Source organism: Mustela nigripes, chromosome X (assembly GCF_022355385.1).
Source record: "Mustela nigripes isolate SB6536 chromosome X, MUSNIG.SB6536, whole genome shotgun sequence".
Taxonomy (NCBI): Eukaryota; Metazoa; Chordata; class Mammalia; order Carnivora; family Mustelidae; genus Mustela; species Mustela nigripes.
In genome coordinates, this window is record NC_081575.1 from 26,800,080 (window position 1) to 26,815,657 (window position 15,578).

General features: G+C 42.2%; 1 protein-coding gene across 1 annotated transcript in view; it reads right to left on the minus strand.

Moving 5' to 3' along the window:
* The window catches only part of LOC132006668 (glutamate receptor 3-like), a 24,674-nt gene extending 10,136 nt beyond the window's left edge, over window positions 1-14,538 (minus strand). The window contains exon 1 of the mRNA XM_059384588.1: window positions 14,287-14,538. Coding sequence (XP_059240571.1) covers window positions 14,287-14,507 — 221 coding nt within the window. The 5' untranslated portion in view covers window positions 14,508-14,538. The remainder of the gene's footprint in view (window positions 1-14,286) is intronic.
* Window positions 14,539-15,578: the final 1,040 nt, after the last annotated feature.

Here is a 15,578-nt window from a genome sequence, read left to right on the forward strand (position 1 = left end):
ACTCCACCAGCTGAATTCTTATGCACGTTCTGGTCTTAGGATTGAGAGTGGAATGTGGACCTCTGAGTTGTGGCTGAGAGGAGTTTCAACAACGAGAGAACTGGCCTGTGGCTTATTTCTGTTACTGACCGGCTGTCTCTCTAGTGTGGCTGCATGTCAGCATCAACTCAGACCAGAGGCTGAACCAGATTGTTTAAAGATGGGTTATTAATATGGCATGATCTTAGATGGAAAACTGGGATTCTGTCACCATGGGTAGTAATGTAGAGGAACAGTTTAGGTAAGCTGTTCTCCTAAGAGAAGGCTTCCTTAACTGAGAGGCTCCCACAGCCCCAGGAGGCCAGGCCATAGCTCACTAGCCCTCCGCCTCTTAAAGCATTGTGTCTGCAGTCTGAGCCACTGGGCAGGCACAGGAAACCCCATTGGTCCCTGGTTAAGATTTCCCCCCTTAGAAATTTCTTCAGCCTGAAAATAGGAACAGTGACCTTTACCCTGTCATCTTTCTAGAGCTAATGGATTTTAAATAAAGTATCTCTTGTGACTTCAGATAAAAAATGCATTATATTTAGAGGGTGGCATAATTCTATTATGAGGCAATAAACTGTGGCTTCAGAGTCCCATGAACAATATTGCAAATATTAGTGCATGTTATGCTGAATGCCACCAATTCACAAGGGGGAAAGCACACACATTTCTGTTACTGTGAACATGCCATAGAATTTCTTAGCTTATCTGGGATAAGTTGGACCCACTAACATATCTGGTAATTGAGAAGACTTCCTGTAGTCCCAGACATGTGGCCTCTAAAAGACCAAGTCCCCAGAGCCCATTTCCTTTCTCCCCACCTTTGCAGTTGAAAGCAGAGGGACCATCTCATCCTGAGATATTCCGAGAAATACATCATCATTTAAAAATAATATGCAATTTCAGACTACTTGAGATTTGAAAAACTATAAACCTTGACTGTCAGGGAGGTGACACTTTCTCGGTTGGCGCTGGGCTTGGCAACCAGAATATCTACATTTTGTATCTCACCAGGAAATTGAGGTCCTTTTATACTTTAAATAAGTTCCTTCAATCAGTGCTTAGAACCTTAGCCTTCTCAAATGCCAATAGGATTGGCTTGGGATGCAAAGCAACAAAAGATACTCAAAACTTGGAGCCTCTTTAAGACATCATTGGCAGTGAGAGTTAAGTCTTAGACTTTGAATTTCACTTATTTATTTATGTTTCAAGATTTTCTTTGTAAGTAATCTCTACACCCATCGTGAAGCTTGAACCTACAACCCTAGAGGGACAGTTGCACACCCCACTGACTGAGGCAGTCAGGTGCCCCAAGTCTAAGACTTTTAAAAGACAGACAAGCCATCGATGGCTCTGAGATCAGTGTTGGAACTGCCTTCTCTCTTACTCCCCACTGTCTGGCCCCTCTCTGCCTCTCCTTTCCCCTTATTAGTTTTTGTTTTATCACCACCTCACCCCAAGTGCTATGCCTTAAGCCAAACACTGGCACCACGCTCTGATGGCTGGGTGCGGGGCGCTTCCCGATGGCACCTGGGTGCCCGATTCCATCAGGATCCCAGCAAAAAGCACAAGGCATTTTCTTTCTCCTCTCTGTGCTTCATCCTTTCTTATTGCAAAGGGCGCAGTATCCTCCCGCTGTTCTCTGATGCCGCCATTACTGGTCACTGTCTTCCCTCAAGGTACTATGTTTTTCAGATGACTTCAATTTCCTAAGGACAGTGGTTCTTACTGGATCTCCAGAACAGAGCAGTCTGATTAATGGCACTCACACTATGGTCCATAGAGATCTCTCCCTAGAGAGTCTGGGCTTTAAAGAGGGTTGTCAACCATTAAGTTGAGCTAGATTGGTAAGTGAGCTAGATTGATAAAGAGTGATTAGCCATTAAGTGAGCTAGATTGATAAAGAGTGTTACATGTTAGTTTAAAACAATGATTTTTGAAGTGTGGTCCAAGAACCCCAGAGAATCCCTGAAACCTTTTCATCAGAGGGTCCCCATAATTAAAACTATTTTTCTAATAATACTAAGGCCTTCCTTGCCCTTCTCACTCTTACTGCCTCCTCCTGTACAGTCGAGTTTCCTGGAGGCTTCCCAACATCTGATCTTGCACCAGATTGAAGGAAAAAGCAGAAATGAGAATCCTGTTCTCTTCTGTGAAGTCAAATATTAAAGAGATTTGCAAACTCATCGGACAATGCCACTCTTTAGTAATTTTGTTGTGGAAACCTATAGTTAGTTTTCATAAAAAGTATGTTATTTATGTTAACATATATTGGGTTTATTATTTTTAAAATAATGAATCCATGCTTTTAAAACGCCATTTTAATTTCCGGTATGGTAAATATTACTAGGTATAACACACATAAACAAATCTTTTGGGGTCTATAATTTTTAAGAGGTCCCGGGATAAAACAAAGTTTGCAAAGCACTGACTGGTCTGAGAGGAAGGAAGCTCTTTCTTGTGTCAGGGCCTATCCTGGGTTGTCACCACGCACTCTTGCCCAAACCCAGGTTTAGTATGTCGGCAGTTTAGAATCCCACTTCTGACAAATGGCTTGTCCCTGCCAGAGGCCATCCAGTGGCCTGCACAGAATGGCTGGTAACAGCTCTCCACATCTATGGCCTCTGTGGTTACTGTGGAGGTTACCATAGTGCAATGGTTCTCAATCAGGGGTACTTTTGTCCTCCAGAGACTATTTGGCAATGTCTAGAGTCACTTCTCATTGTCACAACTGAGTGGGGAGACACTACAGGCATCTAGTGGGTAGAGGCTGGAGGTGCTGCTAGACACCCTACTGTGCACAGGACAGCCCCCCTCCCCCGAAGTTCCCAGTGTCAACTGGGCTGAGGTTGAGAAAAGCCTGCCTAGTAGCATCCAGACCTCATCTAGTGCCCCGGGGCTTTAGAGAAACCTGACAAATGATATACTTTTAGTTTAATCTTTGATTGGGAAAAAAAAAAATCACAGAGCCTATGAAATCTGGCAGGGAACCCATGTGCATTTGGAAACTTCTAAATAAAAATGAAGGAGAAAAACAAACATTTCAAGCAATCGCACAGCCAAGGAGCATAGAAGCTGTAATCAGAAATCACAGATAATGCCACTTAACAAGGTTAGGATAGCTGCCAAGAAAAGAAAATACTTCAAAGGCCTAAATCTCCTAGAACTGTTTGTTGCTGTGGGGTGGAATATATTCCTGAGATGGCAGAGAGCAACTGCCAGGACTTTCCTGCTTACTCTACCTTACTGGATGTATTGTTCAGCTCAGTCCACATCAACTGCATGTATTGACCCAACACACTCTCTTTCTCTCTCTCACACACACGCACGTGTGCACATGCACGCACAATTTGAGATTTTAAAGGAAGAGGATTTAGGTGGGCATTTGGTCATTTTAAATATCACTTTCCCCACAAAGCCATTTTTGCTCCCCACCTCAATATTTTCCCCCCTCCTTAATTATTTATATCCATGTCTCATAACTACCCCTAAACTGCGTGCTTCTCAAGTGCAGGGACCATGGCTTACATATTGGTATCCCCACTTAGAATCATTCTCTCAACAAATGCTTGTTGAATAGATAACTCTCTTTTCGCGTTTTGCTTTGCAGCCTGTTATTTCACAAAATTATCATACTTCTTCTTACTGTTTGAATTTAATGATCACGCTAAGAAAGTAGATTTATGACCTCTACTTTGTAAGGAAAGAAACACAGGCACAGATGGGTGAAGTAACCTGCTCAAGCCTGCACAACAAAATGTACTGCACATTCTCCAACAGAACACACAAAAGTGTGGCAGTCCTCCTTATTTTTGTTCTTCGCGCTTGGATGTTCATAATGAAGTTTGTCTTCAGGGACCACCATGCTCCAAATAACTATCAACCTGGCAAGGGCATCTCTGGCAGCTGGGGCCTTTCACTGTGCTGCAGCAATATGTCTCCGGGGGAAGGCTTCAGAGCAATTACTGCAGGCTCTTAACTGGTACCTCAGAGAATTATAAGTCAGAAATATTTATTGTACTCACCTCAACAGAGAACAGAAAGAATTAAACAAACTAGGTCAGATCCCTATCATGGAAATTAGTCAGGCATTTTCCCCTCTGAAAGGTTCTGCTATGAACCTTTGGCCAAGTAAAGCCCTCCCAAGACAAAGGCAAGGGTCTAGAGGCTGAGGGAGAGAACAGGAGAACTTTGTGATGTAATTTCAGGGGGTCTGGGGAGTCTCCCCCCACCCTCCCCGCTCCAAAATTATTTTCCACACAGGGACCTGAAATTCCATCCTGGGACTCACACACCTTTAAGTCTGAGCAACATTCCTAGTTAAAATACAGAGCTTCTTTGGGAAATGGGAAATGGATCAGAGTAATGACTTACAAAGTCCAACACTTTGCTCCACTTTGTTTAAAAACTGTTCAGGGAGGAAGAGTGTAAAACTCCCCCTAAGAAGAAAACTGTTTCCTGCACGTGAAGTCAGAGAAATGTGTATGGACCAGTGAGAGGATGGAGAATTTAAGAGCACAGTTGAATTAGCGTCATTCGAAAGCATGCAAAGCTTTCCTGAGTGTGGGGAACAGTCATGGAGTGGCATATATATATATATATTTTAAATAGAGGTAGTAATGTAATTTGTAATACTTTGAAAATGAGTTCTACTTTGGGGAAAAAAAAAACCCATAACTGGATGATACAGATTTTTGTTTATCTTTGCCATCCACACTCGGCAGGACCTCAGCTGCAAAGGACAGTGCAAACAAATCCAAGGTTTCCAGCCCTGGGTGGCGGGTGTCCAGGTTTCTAGCTCATTCCTGGCATGCGCCAGCCAGGTCAGTGTTATCTTAGTGATGGCCAGCGTTATATACGGAGACAGTTTTAGGATAAGAAGATCATTTTCTTTACTGTGAAAGTAGAAATGGTTTGCTTAAAAAAAAACCCAAAGTAACTAATTTTTTTTTGATATATTTCAAAAGAAGTGTCCCATTTATTTTTCAATTTTGAGTTCAGGAAATACCCTGAAATAGGTAGTTTGGAGCCATGAACAAAGAACAGAGAGGTGTGGGGAGAGCAATGCGAGGGTGCTGAGTTTCCCCAGAGTGGGAAAGAAGAAAAACTGGCCTAGTGCGTTAATGACCAACTCGATTCCTCCCCATGGTGATCCTGGAAGTGTTGATATAAAAATCTGTACTGTGGCTATGTGTCTGAGCCTGAAAAATACAGAATCCCAGGGGGAGTACGATTTATCTGCCCAAGAGACTTGGGGTAGATTCTGCTCTGAATGGCTTCACTTCTCCTTTCTGAGCAGGGACCCCTAAAGAGCAAATGCCTGTTTTAATTAATGATGCCAGAAGATCTTCAATGGTGCCCTTAGGAGGGGTAGATATATGTGTAAACACGGAGGTTACAGAGAAAGACAAGGATATCACAGAGAAGTAAAAGAAATATATGAGTGAGGGTGATGTACTTGCACAGTAGTGAAGAACTTGTTCTAACAACACAGTATCTGGATGATGACAATGGTAGCTTATCACAACCTAAGCTGGAAGTCCTCCCCTCGCCTCCTCTAAATGATTTTGTTTCTTTTGAATGGCTTTTTAGACTTTTAGACTTTTTAGACTTTAGACTTGAATGACTTTTGTCTTTAGCCCAGTGGACGGAGGATAGCCATCCTCTCTTTCACTGGCTTTTCTACTGAAGATATTTCAGATTATCATGGGAGAAAAGTCACCTTTCCCCATTGTTCACTTGTTCCCTAGCCTCTTCTGAAAAACTCCTAGCATCACTCAGGAAATCACAGGCATGTGTAGACAGGCAGCTAGAGAGACATCTCTGGCCAGGCAGGTCTTGATTTATTAAGTTGAAGCCAATTGATGACCAAGCAAGAGAAGATTGGTTGCCAGATAAAAGAATTTACTGTAGGGTCCTTTATATTCTTTTCTGTTGGTTACCTTGGGATAGGTGACCTCTCCATACACTAGCTGGTGGAGGTCATGGCAGTTCAAAATATGCCTTAGGTTACACTAGAATTTGGAGCCTTTGAAAAAAATCTCTATGCAATTCTTTTCACAGGGTTTTCTGTTTGCAGGGTTCTAGGAGAATGAGGGTTTAAGTCATTTCAATCCTTCTGCCCTTGGACCAGCCTGAACTTTCTCCCCAACCTAGCAGCATGTTCCATATGACTACTGGCATTACTGGGCTCCGGCCACCCAGGCAACCCTCAGTCCCCAGGGGCAGCCATAATGATTTGCAGAGTTATGCAGATCTCAGCTGCTAGAAGCTCCCTCTGAGCGAGAATTTATATCTATGTAGTTCACAAATGTAGCTCAAACCTATTTAATTCCTTGATAATGAGACCATAATTCAATGCAAGTGCAAAGAGCAAATTCAATAATGCATGCATATAACACGAGGAGTTGAAAGCTGTGAGTCATTTTACTAAGGGCCTAACAACGCTAGTGACTGAAACCTGTTGATGAGCATTTATGCTAGAGAATCAGCTCCAGAAATCACCTGTGGATATGTGAGTAAAGCCAGTGCATTTCCACATGATAGTCTCAAAATTCGAAGTGATAGGCCCCTTGAGTCCATGAGTTGTGATTTCACTGAGGGACTTCTGCCAAACTGGGACTTTGTACAACCTCACCCTTTAGAACAGGAACCCAAAACCATCATTGGTCATGGACTAGCTCACACAACCCAGTTCGTCTGGGAGGACTTCTTACTCTGTCCCTGATAGACAGAAGGAGCTCAAGGAACATGCTAAACATCTGGAGAAGCCAGTTTGAATAACACGTGGCCACAGTCATAACTGATATGATGCACCTGAAAATTCTGTTTTAAGAGCCATTAAAAACTCAAACTATCAAATTTGGTTGGGCTTTATGACATATAAACCTGTTTCCTTTGGTTCATCCCAATGGCACCAAGAAAGAAAAGCCTAGCCAGAGAAGACAGACAGAAACTGATCTCATGTTAGATCAGAAGCTCACATGATACGTGTTTCTGAAGACATCGAGTTCATGTCCCTGACTCTAGGCAAAAATGTTCATTGAGAGTTTAATCTGTTGGGTGCCAACATCTTCCCCCAATATTCCCCCAATAGCCCTCTCTTGAGCATGACCCATTGAAAAATAATCAGTCTTAGCTTACACTCCATAAGCTTGCAACAGATGGGGTTTCTCTATGACATCCAAAAGCTGACTACTGGTTGTCAGGACACGTGCCCCCCTCTCCTAGCATGCATTCTAGCATACACTTATCTGCCCTTTCTAGCAGTGAGGCTATATAGGACACAGTAGCAGAGTCAGTCTCTCCCTCTCATTTTCTCTCTCTCTCTCTCTCTTAAATGTAAAATATGCTATTGCCTTAGTTTTGTATTTTGAGAAATATTTGCTTCAAGGCCAGATGAAATTAAGCTTTAATATGAATTTGGTGCTTGCAGCACACTTTTGCCACCTGTGACCAATGCCGATTTGCCTCACGTGCCAAGGGCCAAATGCTGTACCGCTCTCTAGAAAGTCAAAAGAGAATGGATTTCAATTGTTCTCCATAAATTTGCCCCCACCCTTTTCCACCAACTTCAACTCCCACCCTCATTGCATTTATTTCGATCATTTCAAATCTTTCATGTCTTTTTTCCATGGCTGTCTTGCTTTTCGGAGAGTGTAGTTCTAGAACCTTCTCTCCAAATGAAAGGAAACCAAATGATTTGGCCTTAGTGGGGCAGAAAGTGTATAGACACACACCATTTCACTCTGCCTCTATGGCCGTGTCTCTCCTCTCTGCAATTATGTAACAGCATTCTTACCTGCAGGCTTTTCATTCCCGCTGCTCTTTCTGTAGCTCAGGTGTTGAACATTTAGTCATTATTTGTCAATAAGAAACACATTCAAGTTATCAGGATAACACCAAAGGCAAATCATCATGTCTTAATCATAGACATCATGTTAAGGCCACACAGTCAATTTCCCCTCCCCCCCCAAATTGCTATAATGGGTTAATTAAAACAATTTTTTTTCTAGATTACAATTTTTTTTTCCGGTGGTAGAATTGATTCTTTAACACCATATGGCAAAATCAATGATTTTGGCAGTCACTGGACTGGTTCAGTTCTTAAGGCAAAAATGGTCCCTTGCTTGAAGCAGCCACTTGAGAGAAAGTGAGGGTTTGCTCTTGGGAAGAAGACCTGAGTAAAGTTCAAGGAGCAAATTTAGTCACTCCCAGCAAAGAAAACTGTCAGGTTCTTCATACTTCCAGGAGGCAGCACCAGCACAGAGACATGCAAACCAACGAAGAGTATAAGATACTCACCCTATTCCTTGATCCCAAACCAGTCTCGGTGATTCACAGGAACTTCTTCTAAGACCCAGGAAGTGCCATCGATCTGTAATGATTCTTGCCTACACACATAACAGTGTCAATAAAGAGTCATTGGGATCCATCTTAACCCTGGGCATCCAAAATGTCTACCTTTAGGGATGGCTTCTGCTAATAAAAGGTCCATCTTGTTGCAGGTAAAAGGCAGATGCAGATTCACATCCGTGACCCAAGGCCCAAGAATGTCAAAGAATTCTGGGTGTGGAAGAGAAGTGGTTAAGAGACGGTGGCATAGGAGAGGAGGATTGTAGACATACACGGAAGAAGAAATACACACAAAACTGAGGATCTCATTTATACATATGGGAAACATAGTATCATCTCATTTAGCTAAGGACCACCAAATAGGAAGCTGAGGGCATTTGGAAGTGGGCTGTTCTAAAGTACAACTTCTTACTGTCTTTGAACATGAGACTTGCTAAGCAAATGCAGGAGATCGAAAACATGATTGCTAGTGATAGAATGGAAGGACGTGTTTGAATTTCTTAAGAGAACAAACTCTTTTTAGTTCCTCTGAAAGCACCCACATGAAAAGAAACACGGCTAATTTTAACCGTAAGCCACTTTTTGAATTTAGGAGAACAAGTTCCCTAAATTATTTCTGAGCACCACAAGTGGTTATTCTAGTCCCTATATAGTTTTGAAGATAACAAGGCTGCATTTCTCTATCGAGGTTCTTTAAGTCACAATGATCACTCAACCATTTCTTTACTTAATCCAAGTTTAACTGGATATGTCCCATCATCATCGCTTCCTTCCCAATATGCCTTGCAAGTGAAGGCACCGGTCGTGTAACTCTCCTTCTAGTCACGGGGTTCAGGGTGGTTCCATTGAAACATTCTGTTCCAGTGTTCCCCAAAGCACACAAAACGTGTTGATTTTCAGCTTGCACAATATGGACACTGGAAGTCTAAATCCCTGGATAGAACTAAAGCTGGGACAATTTTAGGGTGAGGTGGGGGAGGGTTTAAAAGCCTTGTCACCCCAGGCACAGGTAGCTTGTTTCATAGAGCAGACCCCCTCAAGGAAGGTAGGGCGACACAGGAAAGCTAAGCTGGTGCCCTTTCCCCAGGATTAAGGGAGTGAAGCAGGGTGAGCAGGGGCGGATCAGAAGAATATGAAAGTTTGAGGTGACAGGCAGCTGTGGAAGGAGGCTGATGTGCTTATGTGGTAATTCAGCAGCTAAATCCCCATTCTGCTGTGATTTACAGAGACAGAATTTCACTGGCTGTGTCACAAACCCCCGGTGATCGGGGTTTATTGCTGAAACAACCTACTGGCTCTTAATTACCACATTTACGCACACACTGTAATAATGCACTAACACCAAAGGGTGATTTGCAGGTTAAAAATTCCCAAACCACAGCTCTAATTTTCATGATCCTTGCCTGTACATTTATAGTCCATCAAGGAAGGATCAGGTCTGATTTGTTTGGGTCCTATTAGCTCAGGTTCAGGAAATGGCTAAAACCGAGCAGTATTTCGGCTCAGGGGCTACCTCGGAAGCTGACCTTGTCTAAATTCCTTGCAGTGTTTGGAAAACAAGATAAAATCAGTGAAATGAAAGGAAAGAAATATCTGTTGCTTTAGTTTAAGCATGTACACATTTAAAATAGCCTGAAAAATTGCTCGTCCCTTCTGTAGAAGAGTAACTTTTGGAGACTAGGCTGAAAATGCACGATGTCTCATGCCAGGGGGGAAAAGTCAACATTTTAATATAATTGCCAACTTATCATTATTTTAAGGTTGCAGGAGAGAAACAGATAAGTATTGTAGGTTTTTCTCCCTTTCCTGGTTTCAGAGATAATAGGTGTGGAAGTGTTTTTGAAAAAGTAAAAGCACTCATAAATGTCAGGCTTTATGATTATTGTCATTTTTAGTAATCAGCACTGAGGGCTGAAATGGCTTAAATATGCCATCTGCCTTGTAACCAAGGTAGTTGAGAATAAACCTGGTTTTTATGGAAATATCTCACATGCAATCAGATTCGCGTTGCTCATTGAAGGGGTCTATGTGATCAATTGCTGCCTACAATATTATCACAAGAGGCGACCCTGAAAGTCAGCAGAGATTTGTGACAGCATTAGCTGTGTGACCTTCTCAAAGTCACCACCATCTCTGGGTCTCACTCTCCGTGAAACGATGGTACATTCAACAGTCAATTGTCATGTTAACTGGGGTGGGATACAATGAAGAAGTGTAATTCTCAGGCCACTTTACCAATACAGTCAAACTTCACTGGTTTGGTCTAACACGGGGGAAGGTCTGTCTGAATGAGAAAGTCCTGAATTACAAAACAGGTTTGAGGAATGACAGCTTTATTACTTTAGGTCTGTTTTGTAATTCAAACTCCCTATGCTACATCGCCAAAGTGGAGGCCCTTGTGAGAACTACTTTACCAGATAGATTTGTAATGAATACGATTATATCTAATGAATGCTTGCAACGTTTGGGAAAAAATTTGTTCTCTTAAGGAAAAAATTCAACAGACAATCTAAACCCTTCATTTGCTTAACAAACCTCTCTTAGCCCCTTTCCTGATGCTATACAAGTAGACTGTTGACTGGTCCCTGTCGGGTTTGTCATAACTTATAAATCGGAGGGCTCCAGATTAATGGGGCTTCGCTGCCTTTTCTACCTTCTTCTCCACTGATTTGCTTTTGGCGTCACCACCAGATAGTTGTAAACCAGATTCAAGTTCATCTCTTGCCCCTTCTCTTGCTCACTCTCAGAAAACAGCAGGTAGCAAGAAGGGAGAGGACAGAGGAAACTCCTTGGTAATCCGGAAATGGAACAAGCAATCGTTGGAGATGTGGTACTCATCATACTATTATCCATAGCTGAGAAAGGGGTTGACTTATTTCAAAAGGCTGGCTGGAGGAATGGCCAAAGCAAGTGATTTGAGAGATGCCTGGCAGGTAGCGCTAGTGTCAAAGAAGTTGGAAACATTTAGGTTCTACTGAACTGTTTTTCCTACTTGCATATCGATAATCAGATAATCTGGAAATCGTGTGCTGGCAATAAGGTTACTTGATAACTTTGCAGCAGTATCAACTGAGGAAAAAGAGAAAAGCTTGATTGCTGGTTGTAATTAGCAAAGAGCTGGTCTAAAGTTTTAGGGGTCTTCAGGATACCAAAACATCTGGGTGAAAAGTAAAAATTCAGCCAACTACGTGCAGATTTGGTTTTGGTTTATATAACAGCAAACATCTGGTTATTTGAAAACTTCTGGGCACTTGGCATCATGTGGATGTTTTAGAGTCATCTTGACACAGTCCATGGCTCCTTTGTAACCATGCTGAGTGTGAATGATGAAGTCAAGAGAGCAATGTATCCAATCCAGCTCAATTTTCATTCTGCAACTCACTTGAATGAGAAAATTAGGTCCTCCGGGCCTGCTAAGAACATGAGAAAAAGACCAGGAAGAAGGTGCTAAATGCTCTAGGCATCAGGTTAGCCACTGCAAACTCAACTGAGCCGAAAGCTTGGCTAAGCTGTCAATGTCATCAGTTCACACTGGTGGGAAAGGAAGTTATTGCTTTCTGACACACAGTAAAACCTTGATTAATTGAAATCCATAAGGGATGAATGGAATTTTCAATAAGAGTACTCATTTTGTTTCATTCTTCGCTAACAACATGGTTTTATTTATTTATTTTTTTTCTCAAAGTGCGTGTATCCACTTTCTCGCCTCCGGGAAGCAGCCTCTAATGTTTGAGGGTCAATCCAGATGGAGAGAAGATATGGGAGACAAAGCTGAATGTGACCTAACCACAGGTCATCTCTTGGCAAGTGATTTAAAAAAAAATCAATTCCTTGCAGAATTCTTCTCTTTTGGTACTATTGCTGCTTTCTCATCAATGTGGAGTAGTGAGGAGGGACAATTCAGTTAGTTGGGACACTGGTTAGATGAGTTCTGGTTAATCAAGGTTTTACAGTAAAAGACCTCGCCAATGCCTGGTAAGATTATGTGCTGGAGGAAGTTGTATTTGAATTTATCTCTTTGAAAGTGCTCTGTATCAGTGTTTCCAAACCCATATTATAGTGCAGACTGGCCAACTAATTTTTCCATCAGGATCCTGAGGAATGGAGAGAGAGAGAGAAGAGCAGAGGTGTAACCATTGTCTCTGAAGGAGAAAAGGGTTGGCTTGCCTGTCTGTTGGCCTGTATATGGGAAACACTGTTCTTCACCTTAAGATGCCCATGGTATCTTGGTTGTACAAGAGTTGATCTTACATGCTTCAATATAATTCACATACTCTTTGGGTCATGGAGGATTCTGTTTTCAGGTCCTCTCTTGTACTTACCCAATGTGTCCTTCCATTACTTGGTATCATGGCTTCTGAGCTTGCCCCTATTTCTTGTTTCTTGGATGAAGGCTATTTGTTTCATTCTTTCTAGCCCTGAAGAGCATTGTGCAGCCAAAGGAATGCCAAGTATGATGGATTTTCCCGTGAAGGCAGCCTGGATAACAATTAGACCTACCTGAACCAAGAACATGGCTGACGAGAAGCCAAATCAGGGATTTATACACATGGAGTATCACAATTAGGCGACGCACTTGTTTAAATATACAACATGTCTCTGCCAAGTTTGTATATGGGGTGGCCTGTTGAAGAAAGACCCCATTTAACTTGAAACCGAGCTTGTCCTTTGGCTTTCAAGTTAAGCGGGGCCAGCTTAAGCGGGCCATCACATACCAAGAAAAACATCTCATCACTCATACACATAACTGAAGAAGCCAATTCTAATCAACCAACCAACCAACCAACCAACCAACCTCTGTGAGCAACCGTCATGCCTTAGGGGGAAAAAAAAAGCTGTAACTTGACTTCTTAGTAGATAGATTTGATTTCTCATACCACTCATGTGAGGCAGGTGGGGATAGTCTTAAGGCAAGCCTGGGGCTCTTGAAAGCCTAGGCCATTGAAACCCACACCGTAGCCTTCATAAGGCAACCAGTCTGTTGTGTGAGGGGAAGGGAGGGGTGTGGAGGGGGAGCCTCTGTCTGGGAGTTTAAGAAGGGACCCAAGTTAGATCAAAAATATGGGCAGTGCCCTCGAGTCTTTCTGGTTCCCAAAGCTGCCAGGCAGGGGAATAACCTGGTCATTCCACCTTATGTGTGAGTCTTGTGCTCTCTCCTCAATAATAAGATAACAGTCTTGCCGATTACTCGTCACTAAGGGTACCCGGTTGTGGTGACATTGAGGCTGACCTTGGAGTCACCGCCCCCGCTGCCGCACTCTCCTTTGTCGTACCACCATTTGTTTTTCAATTTGTCCAAGAGGCCTTGCTCATTCAGTTTTAATACTGCCAGGTTAACAGCATTTCTTGAAACGATAAAACATAACTTGTAAGAAAATGCACAAATGCTTAGGAAATCGTTAACGTATAAAAAGGAGCACAAGAGGACAAATTGGCTAAATTTCACAGAACGTGGAGCTATAAAAATGTCTGTACAGCAAATACAGGGTTAAATATTGGAAGGTGGCATGGAGGATAACATTTGCTCAAAACTGAAGTGTGCGGGATGGGGAAATTGTCTTTGAGAAAAAAAGTAACAAGAACACCACATCCATGCAATTAACATTCGTCACATATGGCACCATAACTTGGCTTTTACCATTTAAATTGAAAAAGCCGTTGAACTGTAAAATTAAAACAGCAACAAACAGTCAGAGAGGACAACACAGAGAGAGAACATTAAAAAAAAATGGATGCATTAAATCGATGAAACCATAATTTACCGTCTTATTTAACTCCATGGAATAGTGTAGGTTTTAAACTTTTAAAAGTTACCTCAAAATCCACAAGAAAGAAAATGACAACAAAATGCATCAGGGTAGGTGGAATACTATAACAACACGGATATTGTTATATTATTCCACCCACCTTAATGCTGAGCCTTTAGGGGTTGCCACACCATAGCCTTTGGAATCCAGATTTCCACCAACTTTCATGGTATCACACGGTTTTCTCTGCTCAATGTACTCATTCATGGTTGACTCCAGCAGGAAGGCGAACTTTCCTTTGGACTTCCGTACTCGGGCCACTCCATCTGCTGTTGTTTTGGTAAACACAGATGGCTCTGCTGATTTCATGTAAGACCACATTTTCTCATAGACAGCGATTTTGGACCTCTGCAACAGAGAGAAGGGTTCTTAGAGTTGCCAGATACTAACATTGGAAAAGGTGTTGGCGCAGTGGTTTCTGAACATGCTTGATGGCCGTCTCCAGGAAGAAAGCTCAGCCACATGTGACCCGGTAGGTACGTGCATACCTCTGTAAGCATGGTTCCAAAATAGGTTTCTCAAAACCACACTCGTCCTTGCAATGTGTCGTGCTCTCTGAGATATTCTATCCTATTCTAATTCACTGAAAAACAAAACAAAACAAAACAAAAAAACAATCCAAAAACAAACCACCAGTCAGGACCCACTGATTTGATTTCATGGCCCCACTAATGGGTTTGCAATCTAGTTTGAAAAATACTTTCTTGGTTCAATCTTCCTCTCCATTCAGAAATATCCCCTACAATATTCTGTTCTGTGATTACCCTTCACCTGCCTGAAAAAAAAAATGCCATCGGAGGGAAGTGTACAACCATTTTAGTGAGCCCATTCCAGCACAGGGCATCAATTACTGTAAGAAAGTACTTTCTTATTCTGAGCTGAAATTTGTTTCTCAGTAACTCCCAGCCTTTAGCACTATCTGCTAGAGCTATACAAAGCAATCCTGTCCCTCCTTCTGCATGATAGCCCTCCAAATGCTGCAAGGCTGTTGTTTTAGTATACCCTCTCTTCATCTTTTCATCTGGTCAAACTCCACTGAAGTCTAAAACTATTTCCAGAACGTTCACAATTTAGGTCTATCTCCCATAGGATTCTAACTGGCAATTCCTCTCTTCAATTAAATTGCCTAGAGATAGACGTGGTACTCCAGATATCTGACAAGGACAGAATGGAAAGACACATGCTTTGCTTCTTGTCATTGGAACATTATTTTCTAGCACAACGCTGCCTGGGTTTTCATTAGTGTATTTAGCCTTTCATCCATCCTTTTAACAAATATTTCTTGAGCACCTGCTACATCTAAAGCACTCTATTGCGGGTGTGAAGGTGGAGGCCAAACTCAATCTGTTAGTTTTTCCTGCCAAGCCAAGTTTCCCTCATCTTTACCATTTT